The following is a 16,772-nucleotide window of genomic DNA, read 5'->3' as shown; positions in this document are numbered from 1 at the left end:
CGCGCCACTCCACCTCTATGGCGGGACCCCTCCCGTCCCGCGCGTTCCCGACATGGAGTCCCGGCGGGCGGGCGGGAGGTGGCGGGACGGTCGCTGGAACGGGCCTGTCTTCCGGGCGTGGCGTTCCCGGGGTTCGTGTGAGGAGGTCGCCTTTACCTCAGAAGGTGGAAGTGTCCCCGTCCCGCCGCCGGCCCCCAGCAGGGAATTGCCCCAGCTTCCAGCACCCTGCTCCGGTGCGGAAGGTCCCGGGCAGGGCCCCGGCCCCCGCGGAGCGCCCGCCGTCCCCTTGGGGCCCTTGGCGGAAAGGCGCAACACAAAGTTGTTAAGTGGCGGTAACAAAGTAGAGTCGCTGTGGAGACGAAGTAGCCGAGCGTGCTCACGTGCCCTGGGCTCAAGGGCGCGCTGTGGGAGCCCTTGGGCTTCGCATCGCCCTGCGGACACCCAGTCTGCTGCTCAGAGCGCTCGCAACTGAAGAGATGAGCGCTTTTAAAAAAAGCTTTTTAAAAGGGATTCATTTAGAGCATATAGTGCAGTTCTCCGTAGGACAGTCTTCTGGAGTAGGAGTAGGAGTCTTCTGGAAAACAGACATTTATTTCTGAAAATTCTCTATTGTTCAAATTACTCAAAACTCATGTCAATTTGCTTTCCCTGTTTTCAAATCAAGCCCTTGCCCATTTAATTTCCAGTGCTTGCAAATTTATCATTAAGCCTTAATGCTTTCCTTTGTGTTCTCTTTTAAAATTATTTTATTAGCTCATTCTAGACATTTTAAATACCATTTCAGTTTTCTCTATTTTCACCCCAAACCCCTTTATTTTTCTATTCTGCTGGTTTAAAGCTCTTCTGTTTGCTGGGGGGGGAGGAGGGGGAGGTTGTAACTTTAAGCTTTTGGTTGCTTGTTATTTTTTGCAAGTGTTGGACTGTATCTGTGGCACTTTCTCCTTTTTGTAGGAACTGAAGGCTCTTTTTTAGTGGTAGCATTACCCACAAGCTTTTGAGTTAAACTCTTAGAAATTAAAATATATATTGGTACAATTTAATTATGCTATTTAACCATGCTGTGTGAATGTATTAATTGTACAAGATCAGATATCACAAGTTAGATGGCCGTTAACGAAAAACATCTTTATCTATACAGTACCCAAACATTACAGAGTACATATTTTCTAAATTTCTCTCATACGAGGAAGTTTAGTCCTCAGTTAACTCTTGTAAGATGGAAACATAGATAAAGGGAGGTATTTTCAAAACAAATAATTTATGGTGTTCAGCATGGGAGAATCATGTATTAATTTTCTGAAACTATGAATATTCACAATTAGCACAGACTTTAATTAGGTACCAAATCCTCAACTATTCTGCACACTCTCTTCTAGAAGGCTGCAGTTGAGGAAGCACAATTAGGGAGTCACAATTAAGAGGAAGAACATGAACATTTGTTACTTCTTTTATGGTAAGGTATTTAAATTTTTTTCTTGGATTTAAATGTATTTAGGAAATAACAATTCCTACCTAAGTCACAAAACTTTAAAATCTGGATATCCTTTTCATAAAGCGTCTTTGTCAACAGTGGCCAGAGAATTACCACCTGAAAATACAGAACAGGGTATTGCAGGAGTCTGAGATGAGCAAGTTGTGAGCATTATTGTATGTGTTGCTAAGGTCATCTCCCCACTCCCACAGTGCTGCCTGCATTTCCAAAAGAACAAAGGTTTTCATACAATCTATTAAGAAATAATTATAATGAATCTGCCAAGAGCAAGACTAAAACCTGTGTGTATGCACCAATGCTTTATGTGAGTGGATACATGATTTATGCATCAGTGAGTTCAGGTCAGTGTTGGCTCTGTGGTGGGGCTGCTCCTACCTGCTGAAGCCCAGATGTCGATCATCTGAATTACCGTGCTGGGCAGACATGCCCAAGACAGCCAGCGAAGAAAGTTGCCATTTGGCAAAGTGTGACCAATAAATGGTGTCCTCAGCTACCTCAGTCATGTTTTGATGCATTCCTTGATGAGAACAGATGTGCAGACATACTTTAAATCCTGCTTGACCAAGGCTTAGTGTTGTCTTTCAGCAGCTGTACATAGCAGAGGCACAGATGGGGGACAGATGGAAATTCTGGAAGTTTTTGTAGGATGGTCCTATGGAGAAGTCAACTTCTTCCCAACAAATTCTTATCAGTTCTATATATATTGTTGATTACAGCAGGGAGTGACACAGGTTATTTTCTACTATATGCATATGCCACCTTAAAACATTGCCACCACATACACAAATTTATGTTTCTTTGATTACATCTGCTACCAAGTCTGCTCACTGCCCTAACAACTACTGCAGTATTTCCTGAGTTCTGCTTGTTGTTTTTTTGCATTTTTTTCTCTCATCTGATACTTCTGTTTCTCTGTTTGCATTAACTTGTTTTCTTTTCTCTTATGTAATTAATTCTTTTGGAAGGAGCTGTCTATTTTGTTTATGTTTATGCTACATCTAGCACTATATTATTCTGGTACAGAATTAGGAATTCCACAGCCCTACGATAATACAAACACTATATGAAATGTGCCACTATACCACCTACCACTGTATCTGAAAGCTGTTTTAGACTGCAGTCTGAACTGACAGTGAACAGTCCACATTCCCCATCACCACCATTTAATTTGCAAATGCCTTCTATGTTACTATCTGCTCTTCTTGTCTTTGATTTAAAACCCTATTTTTAGAGTAACATATTTCTTAGCCTTTCTCGTGTAGAAAATGAGAATATTGACTGGATTATTTATGTTACATTCATGTTATATTCAATTTTTACTAGATGAGTTAGTCTGCATTATCGATGCAGATAATAATATTAATTTCTTTTAAAATAATGTTTTTCTTCTGAAAACAAGAAAAATGAAAGCAGGAATGGACCTTTATTTCACTATAGCTATTTTTAATATAGACTTTTATTGTGGGTATTTGTCTTCCATGTAGTAATGTGCAAAATATATGTATAAACTGAAAAAATCTTTTGTGATTATAAAAATACACAGCAATAGAGTATTATTCTTGTAGCTTTCTCTTTTTTTTTAAGTTTATGAAGAATTTTAAATGTGTGATTATCTAATCTGCTTAAACCCCTTTAATTTTCAGTAAGAAGCGGACGCTCATTGCACTCCTGGCCACAAGATGGCAGCACTGAATAGATTAAAAAAATAGCAGTTCAACAGTTTTAAACTTGCACAACCTACAATAAGACTAACAAAACCCACACGTTTTTGTCCATGAAATAGGAAAATAAACAAAAGTTGGGCTCTCCCAAAAAACATTTATTAGTTAGTCATCAAGTGCTTACTTCAACTCCCAGATTTATTCTATCCTTCCCCAGGATCTGAGATTGCTTGGAAAAAAATTTGCAAATGTCATTTTTTCCATCTATTATTAAAAAGGGGCACCCATTTATTTTCATGTCATTGTAGCTAAGAACTTAAACTATCTGTCTGAGCAAATCTAGTTAGTTTTTCTTTCTTATCTGTTTTTTCCCCCAAAAAATTGCTAAAAAATATTCTGCAACATTATTGACAAACAAAATTGTGTATTTAGAACTTGTATTTAAAGATCAATGAGCTGTCAAGACTTTATGATGCAGTAACTTAGCCCAAATTATTCTACTTACAGGAATTTTCAGATATTATATAGCTTTATATATGAGGTATCAAAAGAGTAAAAGGTTTTGGAGCTTTTGTGTTCAGTTACAAGGTTGTAAATCCTTCCTGTTCAATAAGTGCATCAGATGCCACAACAGCGCGGGTACTTGCTGTGGGCTGGCTGAATCAGATATCATAATTTACCGACAAACAAGCAACCTGGCATATAAGACATTTCAGTGTTCCTATTTATCATATTGCTCATCTAAGCACTTGGAAAAAGAATGCAAAAAACTTCTAAAGAAGATATTAGGTGACTTTATTTTCTGAATTGTTAAAAATGAAGGAGTCCTGGCTGAGTCATCATCTGGTGGGCTTTGACTTAACTACTGGGATTTTGCTTTCTGTTTAATTTGAATATGAAACTACCCCTGAAATTTACTCTAGTAAATAAGCAATTGTTTGTAGTTTTCATGATTTAGCTTATATGCATAAAATCCCAAAGCTACAGAGCTGAGGACATAGAACTGTTCAAACATCGTCACTCATCCCTGCTGGTAGAAACAAGAGAGAGAGAGGGAGAGAGCCATGAGAGCATGCTGCACGCAATGGGAGGGAAGCTGCAGTTCCAAGAAAGTTCTGTTACCTCTACTGGGTCATGAGCCAGAAATATATTTGTTTTTAGTACCAGCAGTGAACCAAACAATATTATTCTAAATGTCTCTCCTTCCACATTGATTCAGAAACTATGCAGTTTCTTCAGAAAGTGATTCAAGCCCTTTTTTTAGCAGTATCTTTTTATAAAAGGCTCACTGATCATGTGCACCATTGTAAATGTAATTTTTTAAAAATCATAGTGAAATAATCCTTTCATGGAGATACTGTAACACAGTGAAAAGATATTGCTCAATACCTCAAGTCTTGTGTCCAGTTCTGGGCCTGTCACTTCAAGAAAGACATGAGGTGCTGGAGTGTGTCTGGAGAAGGGGAATGAAGCTGGTGAAGTGTATAGAAAATAAGTCACATGAGGATGCAGCTGAGGGAGCTGGGGGTGTTTAGCCTGGAGGAGTGTCAGGGGAGACCTTACTGCCCTCTACAACTCCTTGAAAGGAGGTTGTAGCCAGGTGGAAGTCAGCCTCTTCTCCAAGGCAACCAGAGACAGGATGAGAGGAAGTGGCCTCAAGCTGTGGTTGGAGATGTTCAGGTCGGACATCTGGAAGAATTTCTTCACTCAAAGGGTTGTCAGCCATTGGAGCGGGCTGCCCAGGGAGGTGGTGGAGTCACCATCCCTGGAGGTGTTCAAGAAACAACTGGATGTGGCACTTAGTGCTGTGGTTTATTTCACAAGGTGGTGTTCAGCCAAAGGTTGGACTCAATTACCTTGGAGGTCTTTTCCAACGCAAATGATTCTGTAACTCTATGATTTTATGAGCAGCTACTGTGAGAGGCAGGCAGCTGCTGCTTTTGGTTTGCTAGGCACAATGTTTTGGAGAAAATAGTCAAGTAAATCTTGAGTGGTTCTACCACTGTACTAAAAATGTAAACCTCAGCATACAGCTCTACAACATCTGTGTGTGCAGTATGTATAAATATACACACAAATGGAAGAAAAACACTTGAACTTGGTGACTGCACAACTCCTAGTGATGATGACTCTTAGGCACCACAACTTAGTTTCAAGACAAGGTTGAATTTGCAGAGCTGTTGTTTCCAGAAAAAAAAAGAAAAAGGGAAGAAGAGCAAGTAGTATATGTCTTCACTAAAATATGATAAATAGGAAATGTCTAGAGCCTATTTCTAAAATGTCATTTTCCAAATTAAACTACACATCATTCCACTGGCAGTTTCCTTGGGTTTTCTTGAGAAATTATTTCATAAAAATATATATGTCTCTCAAATAATCCAGTAAAACACATTTTTCATACTTAATGGAGATGGAAACCTTCTGTAATGTGCAAAAGTGCTGGACATATAGAACGAGAAAAAACAGCTCATAAATAAACCAACTGCCAAATAGCATCATAAAGGAGATAAATTAGTTGAGCTACCATTTGATGAAATATATATCCTTTTAAGAAAAAATACGTTGCTTTAGCCATTTATCTGTATCACTGGTAGATTAAGAACTAACAATTCTTGACACGAAAGAAATACAGAAGCTCTCTCACATAAACACACTGCAAATAGCCTGATAATGTGTTATACAGAATACTCTTCCATTTAGTTATTTTTCACTTGTACCTCTTCCTTCTCTTTATAGCTCCCAGACACCTTTACCTTGCTCCATTTATTCAGCAGCTTTTGCTTCTCATTTTATATTCTGCATTCTTGCTCTTCACCGTCATTTACAACCATTTACCACCAACAAAAAAATCTGCTCCCTGATCAAAAACAACCTACAGTTGCTAGAAAATCTAGTCTACATCCACTCTGTTAACCAAATGCAAATTCTTCTTAGTATTTTTTTTCATTGAATATTTTTTAATAAATATGAACTCTTTGTATGTGTTTGTCTTTTACTGCATTATCCAAATGTTTGATGTCAGTCACCTTTGTGTGAGGTAGTTCCTCAATGTCCTATTAGCGCCAGCCACTTCCCTGCACTGGCTCACTGTGCCTTACAGGATACATCTTTTTTAAGGCATGAGCGTATGCCAAAAGTTTGCACATTTCTGTGGCACAGTGTATTCACATTAAACTACAGACTGTTTTCTGTGTGCTTCTTTTAACACAGCCTGTTCAGAAGACTTTTAATACTAAAGTTTTATGTATTTAAATTTTAAATACAATTCAAGCAGCTGTTTGGAAAGTCAATATTCATGCTATAAGTACAAAATAATGCTTTATACATACCTTGTATTTTTCACCTAAAAAGTTCAAAAACCTCTACAAACAGCAATAAATTGTAAATGGTTATGAATACTGTGAGATACATGTTATATTCATGTTACGAGAAAAGTGTTATATAAGGAAAGTTCATTATTCAGGACAGGAAAGGAGAAAATTTCAAGTAGTAGATCTAAATTACCATTCTTTTTTCTGCTGCAACAGAAATATCATTATGCATATATCAGTCAATCCTTTTAACATTACATTGTTCCCTAGTCAGAATATTATTTTCCCATTATAATTATTTCTCTCACAAAATGAATATGCAACAAGTGAGTATGCAGCAATCTATAGAATGTCAAATTATTTGTCAGACTATGGGTTTCTCCACTGTTTTGTTTGTTCTTGCTCCAGTGTGTGGGGAGACAACAGCGCTGGAGACCTGACCTAGGACTGGTATATGAGGAAACAAGAGAGTTTGGATCCTGTCAATTCTCCTTCTCATTACTTACAAACACCATACCAGGTATCTAACTACATATTCACAAATCATTTTAGCCATTTGTGCTGTTGTTCAAGCAGTGATTAATAAAGTGATCACAGTTTAGCTGCTGGTGTACTCTGATTTGCTTTGCTACGTTTTGGTGCATCAGTAAGTACCTCCTCTCAAACTGCAGGACATGCCAGACAGTAGCATATCACTTGTGATACCTGTTTTGTATTTACAAAATTTAATTTCTTATTACAAACCCTAAAAAAGTAAAAAAAAAAAAAAAAGCAAGCAAACAAAGACAAACCACATTAAAATGTTGTATTTCATCTTTGGGGTGTAAAATATTGTAACATTACTGCAAGTTATTATTCAAAATCAAATCATTACAAACCCAAGAAAATCACAGTAATGATATTTTTTAAAATGGACCTAGAATAGTACTTGATACCCCCTTCACCAATAATAATGCCCAACCCTTCCAAATAAAGAAATTCTGTTGTTTATGTGACACAACGTAGAGTAGAGCTAGCTGAGGTACTGCAAAGCCTCACAGCTGTTAGGCCAGGCTTCTCACTAAGCCAGACCTGGGACTCCTCAAGGCTGTTCTTTCCTGTGCTTCTGGCTTACACAACCCACAAAAGTCAAGGTGGTACCTTAGCACAGCACTAATTTAGGCAGTATCAATTTTCAGAGGTTCCAGTGATGGGCAGTAGAAAATAATAAGAATAAAAGGATCACCAATTTGTTCTTATACTACTCATACCGTTACTCAGTCTTATTTCCAACTTAATATAGTTTAAGGAAGGAAACATTACTAAATATTTCTAGTTCTACAGATGTGTAACTTAAAATCTATATACATTTGATTTACAAAGCTTTTACCTTTTACAATATTGTTCAATGTTTGCCTTTCTAAGGGGGTGCCATTTCTGTTTCTGTTTGTGAGCCAATGGAAATCCATATTTTTCTTGCATTGCTAGGAGTTTATAAAAGGAAATAATAGGTAAAATTAATTATTAGTCTTATATTTTATACTCATTGAAGTGTTCTTCTTGCCTAATCTGTTCTCTGTTTCAGACTGATCAGGATTCTGTTGCAGCATGCGGATATTGGCTACTTCTGACTTTCATCATATTTACAAAATAAATTGCGAAAACAGTGGCTGTGTGTTGACTGCACTTTCCTGTGATCACTCTGCAAGTTCTGCTCTTGTCCCTCTGTTTCCTTGTAGGTAATGAAAGAGTAGAGGCAGGGTTATTCAATGATCAGTTAAAACTGGAGTGGTCCACGAGGAGACCTGTGGTGGAATTATGAATCATTAAGTATCAGTATTATACCAAATAGGATGCCAGTCTATTTTTCTGTGTTTTACCTGTATTATCTTCAAATGTCTGGATTCTAATTAAAGGGAAATTGACAACTAAGCTAGGTAGCATATCCCTCTTGCTGTCATTGTTTATGCCATGACAATCCATGAACATTTTTACAAGAAAACTAAACAGGCATTTCATAAGATTAGATGATTAAATGTATCAAATTCTTTCAATCCCCTTAAAAAATCTATTTTAAAGATATCTATGAGATCCCATATGTAGAATCAGTTGTCTGAAAATTACATATATAGCATTCCTACTGATGTATTGTGCATTGGGGAAATATCTACGTTCTCTGCAAAGAGCACCATGTTTCTTTTTGGTGCTCCAACTCCCTGCTCATCTATTACCCCTCCTTGGTTAAGGTAGTACTTCTCTCTGTGTGATGGTGCCATGGATCAGACTTAAGAATTGATCCATGTTGAAAGAAACTTACTGGCTTTGCCCACAAAAAAAAAAAAAAAAAAAAAAAGGGGGCAATTAAAAAGTAATTGCTGCTGAATCATTGATACTTCCTTAAATCTGCAGAACATACCATCATAATCATTCCAGGTTAGAGAGAAAAGATGACTCAGGCAGTCATTCTGACGGCAGCAAAGAGCCGGGATTTCAAGTTTATGTTCTTACATAAATTATGAAAATCATGATGAATCCTGACCTGTGTGGCCTTCTTATGCATTGCTTTTGGTCTCAGCATTTGACATTAAATGGGTTCATATCAGGCATTGGTCCCAATTCAACGAGAACTGGTTTTCAGTTGAAGTGAGCACTTCTGTGGCAAAGGTCAGTCTGGCCTCAGGTAACAAACACGGTACCTCAGCCCTGCTACAGTAAGAACACAACACTTGCTCTTCATTCCCTTCCTCTTCCAGCCCACCAACTTCAGCGAGCTGCATCAAGAGCCGAATCTAGTTAGTCATCTTTGTATCACCAGGGTCTAAATCCCTCTGGCAGTTCACTCAAGTGGTATAAATACTAATAAATTCTTAGTTAAACATTTCAAACCTGTTTACGACTTACTTGAAAACTAATAGAAAGTAACTGCTTGTCCAAATGCAGGCACCAAGAGTTCATGGAAATTCTCAGTTTGTTTATAGGTAACTCACTCCAGTGGTTTCCATTATTTAACACACTCATTTGAAATTTCATCCTGTTTGTAATAAGACTTCTACCTTCAAAAATATTTTTGAGGTGCTGCTAGTATCCTAACAACTATTTTTGGCTTTTTGAGTATACTAGGCAAAGCTGGAATTTCTTCCAAAGGTTTCAGCAGAGTAGTTTAACACTTGCCTGTTCATTTGATTATCTTACTATTCTAACAAACATTTTTAATTGACAAGAGATTTTCTAGTAAAACATACCTTTTAATGAATGAGCATAACAATAGTGTACCTAATGGGTGGGCTCTTAAACCAGAAGCGAATTAACTATGGGAAGAGAAACTCCTATTTAAAACCAAGAACAGACACATAATATATAGGCAACAAACAAAGGGAGGGAAATATAACTCAAAACAGGAAGGGGGTGTTAAATATTTCAACAAAGGAAATGTAGAATGAAAACTGAAAACTTGCACAAGCAATAGTGATAATTGAAGATTCTGTATTTTTTCCACTAGATTGCGATTTTGATAGCTATTAAATAACTCCCGTGAAGCAAATTAAAGAACTAAATCCTTAAAGGCAAAACCTTTGCAAATAAATATGATTCATCTTTTATGAAGTCAGAGATAAGAGTTATTTGTTTTTTAAAAACACAGGAAATCAATACGCAGGTTCTCTTCATGCCATGAATAAGACTGAGTGTTTGACCTGTATGGACCTATCACCAATCCTGACACCCACATCCTCCAATTCTTCAATGACAATGAGTTATGTGAAATTAACTTAGGTTTTTCACGTTTATTTAGCACACCGAGTAGTTTCTCACAGTAAAAAAAATGACAAACCCAAACCATAAAAACGTGTAAAAGCATTACGTAACTTCAGAATATATGTGCAGTGATGTATAGACATCTAATTTAAAATATACTGTAGTATCACCCCTTCTTACACTACTTTGTAAAATACTGAGCAGCAATAAGACATATGAGATTCAAACACCACTAGTAACAAAGTTTATGGCTTATGCATTTATTGCACTTCAATATTATTAACCCTGAGACGACGGGCCCTGTGCTCCCAGCAAAGGACGTGCTCACACCTGCAGCACAACCCCAACATGACTCAGGGTATTTGGACGTAATACCGTGGCAGCGAGCGGGGAAACACGCACGTCGCTCCCGCTTGTTGCCTCTTGGCAATTTCTGACTTATTTAGCCAAATAAATGTAAAATACGATGTCATACCAGGAATGACGGATGTAAGGGACATGCTTTCACTAGGCAGAATTACAAAACAACCTGCGGGCAGCACCTCGGCGGGGCGGCCTCTGGGCAGGCTTCCGTGTCCGTGAGGGCTCCGGCACCGCCATGGGGACAACCGAGTGTTGAGCTGCGTCCCTTCCCTAGGTCAGCGAGGGGACAGCCAGGGCTGAACCCGGCGGGGGGGGGCCCAACCACCCTTATCGGCGGGGCCCGGCCGGCACAGCGAGCAGCCAGCACCGCCCCGCCATCGCACGCCCGGAGCGCGGCCCACGGAGCGCGGCGGCCCCGCGGCGGCCCCGGCTGTTACCGGCCGCCCCCGCCCCCGGCAGCGCGGGGCCGCCCCGCCCGCACCGCGGCGCGTCCCGCCCCGGCCAATGGGCGGCGCCGGCGGCGGCCCCGCGGCGGCGGTTGGTCAGCGCCGCGGCCGTTGCGCCCCGCGGCCGCCCGGCACCGCCGCCCGCGCGCGGCTCCGCCTCCCGCCGCGGCCGCTGGCGCTGGGAGGCCCCACAGACGCCATTTCCTCGGCGCCCCCGCGGCGGCGCGGCTGCATCAGCGCTGACGTGAGGCCGACGTGCGGCTCCGCCCGGCCCGGTCCCCCCCACCCCCTGTGACGGGGGCAGCACGTACAGGGCGGCGGGTGAGTGCGGGAGGGGGCGGGGACACGTGTGCGCGCAGCCCGACCCCCCGCGGGCCGGGAGCGGGGCAGCGCGGAGGGCAGCGGGCGGCGCGGCGGGCAGGGACGGGCAGGGCACGGCACGGCACAGTAGGGTAGGCGGAGGGCGCTGTGCCGCGTTCGGCTCAGCCCCGCCTCGAGAGCGCGCAGGAGGCGGTGGAGGCGCGGTCCCGTGTCCCCGTCGGCAGCCGGGAGCGCGCTGTGCTCAGGGACGGCCGCGCAGAGCCCGCACGTCGCTGTGGGGCGGCCCCGAGGCGGCTCCGCATCCCGAGAATTCAGGAGGGGGTGCGCGGAGCCCCGGCTTCGTTACCGCCCGGGAGACGCGGCGCTCGCCGAGCTCTGGGAGGCGGTGGCTCCAGCCCTTGCTCTGGACACCGGCTCGGCTCGCCCGGCGTTGCGGCGAGGAGCGGGGTCAGCGCCTGCCCGCTGCGGGCAGAGTGCCCCGGACGGCCCTTCCTGGGGTCTCCGCGGGGCTGCCCCGGCCGAGGGGGAGCGAGGTGCCCGGTGGCATTTGCCCCGTAGTCCGTTGCTCTCAGTTATACCCTTGCTCATAGGGCTTTCGGAGCTGGGTCAGAACAGGTGGAGAAGGATCACAGTGGACTTCCTGAGTCCGAAGTCTTGCTTAGAAGTTTGAGCGTTTTGTCTGCATCCGTCACTGCTGTGATAGTATAATTTTTGGTGTGTTAAGTAATTCCACGGGGACTGATGATTGATCCTCTGGCCTATCCAGGGGCTGGTTGGGCTCTTCTAGAGGGGACCGTGTGTCTCTCGCAGCCGGCTCTTTACTGCCTTGTCGGGATGGTTGAGGTGGCCAGGTAGCATTGCCTGTGCTCACGGTAATGTCAGGTTGGGATTTAAAGATTTTGGGTTTTAGGGTTTAGCTAAGGTGTTCAAAGAAGAAAAGAATGGGGAAGAAAGGGAAACATTGTGAGTCTAGGAGGCAAGGAGGCACAAGAAGCTTAGTGATGAAACTTCTGGTGATACTGGAAACTAAAAGTTTGCACTTTCAAAATCGGGTCTGTTGTGCTGTTGCACAATTTTACCTGACTGAATTCTGTGACCACCTTATCAGCTGGTGTCTTTCACACTACCAGGGTGGTAAAACAGTTATTACAGAGTTCATACTTGAAAACACAATGCTCTTCTGAAACGAGTGCATTTTGAGAGTTTCCACACTCACTGTGGGGTCATCAATAAATGCAAACCAGGTGTTTGTAAATTCACATTCTTGCTTTCTAGTAACTCCCCTGTGAATAAAAGCCTTCAAAGAGATTTGGAGCAAGGGCCAAAACATATTTTTTAGCCCCTTATGATTGATCTCTTTTGTATTTAGCCACCTTTGTAAGCGGTCCCTGATGTATAAAGGATGGTTGAAATAAAAAAGTTGTTTTTTAAAATGTCTCTGGGTATTTAATTAGATAGTCACACACTGCCAATTATGCAAAATACTGTAGCAATTTGCTTTTGCAGTATAATTTCACCAATAGACATTAAATATTATATTAATATGCAGTGATGTAAAACAAACAGCAGTATTGGGGGGAGTGAAAGGATTTCTTGTGCTCTTTATTCCAAAAGAGCATGTCTTGATAGGGACGCTATCCTTCATCTCTTACCTATGGACTAAAATATAAAAATTTCACACCTTTAGCTCTAAATTGCCTCGAATTTTCTAGGAAAAATTTTCTGTTTTCCTCTAGCTGATTCTGTCTGTCACATTTGTCCTGTCAGGGATGGTTCACCTGATCACAGTTGATGAAGCTTTTGATGTGCACTCTATGCATCATCTTAATCAGTGTTTATCTGCTACTGACCTGCTGTCCCTTAGTCTCAGTGACTGTAGTAAACATGTGCTTATATATATTTAAATGTTGCTAGTTTGGTAACAGTTAACCTTCCTGCCAGATCCAGAAGATCTCTTTGCTATGTTGTAGGAAGCAGGTATCTTTGCTTACATTATGGAAAACCACTTTTTGTCCCCTTTTTATGGGAGTGCAGAGGTATAATTTGTTTATTAATTTAAAAATCCAGACTAATATTTAAAATTATTGTTCAGTCTTTGTAAGCAATTAAGATAAAAGAATAAGAAAAAAAGTATTAATACTGAGTATATGACTAAAACTTGTATATAGTTAGTCATACAATGAAGAAAAACATTATATAATTCTAAACAGGACCCAAGACCATCTACTTTAAACTATTTGCGTAGTTTTCCTTTAAAATAGAAGGAAGGTAATGTAAACTTTGAAGTGTGATGTGTAGTGCTACTGATAGACTTTCATGAAGGATTTTAAGTGCTTGGTGGAAAATTCTGTTCCTTTGACACTTAAAAGCAATGAATATGTTAGAATTTGCTTGCAATGCAGACTGAGTGTGGTAGATGTGGAAACTCTTTTTCTGGATTAGATTAGTAACTGTTTCCTGCCACAGTCTGTATTACTGATGTATTCGAAAAAGCGTAATTATGATATTGCTCAGTATTTTTTGCTCAGTATTTTTTGCTCAGTATTTTTTTCTCTGTATTTATTAAAAAGTTTGATGTATTCATGTTGACATGATATGTAGTACAGGAAGTAAAAACCCTGCACAATTCAGGTTTTAGGAGTCTGAGAGTTTATGAGACTGCTCCAAGACAGTGACAAGCTAGTCTGAAATCCAGGAGTTCCTTGGCATGCCTGGCTGTGCACCAGCCTACATGAATTGGCACAGCTCAGTGTGACTGTGCCACCGCTGACCCTGGGGGCTCAAATGACTGCAGCTGACCTGCTCCTGCCACTTCAGTGATCCCATGGTTGTGTCTATTGAAGATTCCTAACCTTGTAACATGTCTGAATTGTGATACTAATGTGCTACATTTTGTCTTAAGTCATCTTTCTCATTGAAGTTTTATGCCAAGCTAGCTTGTGTATCTTTTAAAATTACTCATATAGTTCGTTATTTTTGTTTTGTTTTTTTAGGCTATGGTTGGATCTTTGTATTTGGATGTTGCTTTAAGTCAAGTCACTGTCTGGTCACAGAGGTTGTCAAAAAGAAGTGTGTTTGAGCTTATCTAGGGAAAGTATTTTGCTATATTTCACAGTAGTGATTGCATTTTATGGCAGTCAAATTTTCAGATTTTACTCCACCGTGCTAAAGTTCTAAATTAAGCAATCATTTGTAGTAAGAGTCAGAATATACACAATTGTAAATGGAAAATCTATATAAATTCTAGAGTTTTCTTTGTATATCATAAATCTTAATCATGTTTGTCACTTCACTGACATGTATAGTACTTGCTGTTGTTTTTCTAATTAAAGATAAATCTAAAAATACACTGCTTTCTCCATACTGCATTTTGCAAAACATGGGGAATAACTGTGGTGGGTTTTCTGCTGCACTGATGCTCTTTGTAGCCTTTTGCTAACTTAGTGAAGTGCTGCAGACGAAAAGACTTGAGGAGAAAAATCCTGATAAAGTAGTAGAAATAAATACATTTTTATAGTGTTCTGCAATCAGTGAGAAATTAAGCTAAGAATTAGGAACTAAATTTTTTCCAAGATGAAAAATGGCTCTTTCTGGGTAAAATTTCTATGAAATGCATTCAGTGGGAATAAAAGTACTCGGGTTTTTTGTTGTTTGGTTTTTGTTTTTTATTTTCAACAGTAGGTTGTCTGTGACAGATGGCTCTGCATACAAAAATACTTCAGGGCCTTCATAAAGTGAATTAATTTTGACTGTCTTCCATCTTCAGAAAGAGATTACAATGAATATGTTGCCACTACCTATGTATTATTTAATCTTCCTTGGTGTATGAGCTGTTCTGAAGCTTATTCTTACATGAACCAGATACACCTTTCATATTTGAGACTCTAGTTTACAAAGGAGGAACTTTTTTTTTCTACTTTATAATTGTTATTACATTGCACATTTATATAAAACCAGAATAGTTTAATTAGATAAGATCTTATAAAAAATTATGGTGAAAAGCTTGGTGAAAACATTTTCCCCAGAGCTGTTAGACTTTGGTGAATTTCAGTAGATGTTTAATTAGATTGTATCTAGAGAAAAAGGTAATTAGTGGTAACTAACATGACAAAAAAGTAGAAAGATTTTAGGTGTAAAATAGCTCCTTATGATTTTAATCTGAATTGATACTGGCATAGAATACATAACTTCTCTGAGGAGAAATACTCATGTTACCCCATAAAATGTTGAATTGTGTGCATCTTGGCTACCATTAGCTATTGTACTGTTAAGTCTGGTCAGTAGAATACCACTGCAGGCATATGAGCTAGAAAATACACTTCTCTGCATCATTTGATTGGATATCTTTTCATATTTTCATGCCTTTATTCTGGGCAAAAATTTGATATTTAAAAAAGCAATAAAATTCATTCTCTTCAAAGATTGTGGAATGTTCTGAAAAATAGTGCCACAAAAGGAGTTTGGTTTACATTTAATTTGATTTAATGTAGTTAACTTATAATACGTGATACTAAATTCCAGAGCCTCAGAGTCAGGCGGGTGGCAGTCCTTCCCTGCCTCTTCATCTCTCAGTGCAAGTCCTGAGAAGAAATCGGAGTAACTATCAGCCAGTTGAAATTAATTGAGCTTTGAGTTCAGTTGGGCTTAGCATTCCCTAGGTACAGAAACTGAACCTCGGGAACTGAGATTTGCTGGCTCTTAAATCTCTCTCATGTCTTCCTTTTGCGGCCTCGATTGGTTGTGTAAGTAGGGTGTAGGTGGGAGCATGCCTGCAGGGCATCCTGCCTGCCTCTGCCTGACCCTATCCTGTGCCTGTTCTGTTTGTAAACTGACCTGTTGTCATGGCAATGTTTGACATCACCTGTTCAATGTTGCACCTTCAGTGCAGGGTTTGGTAGGAGAGAAAGGGAGCTGAAGAGATCCAGGCTCTTGTTTTAAAACTCACACCTTCCGTTATGACTAAGTGTGCCAAGAAATACCGAAAAGGAGCTGTCAGGTAATTGCATTTTTATATAGCAGATAAATAGCAGATTTGGAAGCTTTCTGTATGAAGTTTAAAGTCTTAGTTTAAATTGAAGGTCAGCAAGTTGCTTATTTTTCAATGAAATTCTACCATCTTTTAAACCTGTAAAGTGAGAAGAATTGTTGTGACTCTTGAGCCATGAGTAGTTTACAGACAATTCAAGCATAGATCCCAGCTGGGAATAGGCATCTTGGAAGGTTCAAGGGGGCTGTAGCTGCCTGTGGCTGCTGGGCAGCTTGAGGGACCTGCTGCGGGCAGTGCTGCTCCAGAGCACTGCACTCCCAGCCCCACTACCAGCACTGCATGGGACCCTGGGATGCTGCTTGTCCCTCCCTGAGAACCATCTCTGGAACTGCCTCTCCTTGCAGCTTTCCAAAATACTTGTTCTAGAGCTCCTGGCTATATGAGTAAATATTTTAATAC

The 16,772-nt window shown here is 40.6% G+C and overlaps 1 protein-coding gene and 1 long non-coding RNA gene across 8 annotated transcripts in view; both read left to right on the top strand.

The window, feature by feature from the left end:
- Position 1: 1 nt before the first annotated feature.
- LOC104686459 lies at positions 2-8,112 on the top strand. The gene is made up of 4 exons (XR_751359.2): positions 2-164; positions 1,377-1,453; positions 6,873-6,984; positions 8,029-8,112. It is a non-coding gene; the product is annotated as an uncharacterized LOC104686459 (long non-coding RNA).
- Positions 8,113-11,139: 3,027 nt separating this feature from the next.
- Positions 11,140-16,772, top strand: part of CREM (cAMP responsive element modulator) — a 39,565-nt gene continuing 33,932 nt past the window's right edge. For 3 of the 7 annotated variants that reach the window (XM_039548943.1, XM_039548941.1, XM_039548938.1), the window contains exons 1-2: positions 11,179-11,326; positions 16,210-16,322. In XM_039548943.1, the coding sequence (XP_039404877.1) occupies positions 16,282-16,322 (41 nt within the window). In that variant the 5' untranslated portion in view covers positions 11,179-11,326; positions 16,210-16,281. Of the gene's footprint in view, positions 11,327-16,209; positions 16,323-16,772 lie in introns of all 7 variants that reach the window. The other 4 variants (XM_039548939.1, XM_039548942.1, XM_039548944.1 and 1 more) reach the window with 4 other exon arrangements.

Source organism: Corvus cornix, chromosome 2 (assembly GCF_000738735.6).
Source record: "Corvus cornix cornix isolate S_Up_H32 chromosome 2, ASM73873v5, whole genome shotgun sequence".
Classification (NCBI taxonomy): domain Eukaryota; kingdom Metazoa; phylum Chordata; class Aves; order Passeriformes; family Corvidae; genus Corvus; species Corvus cornix.
This window is presented reverse-complemented; position numbering and strand designations above follow the sequence as displayed.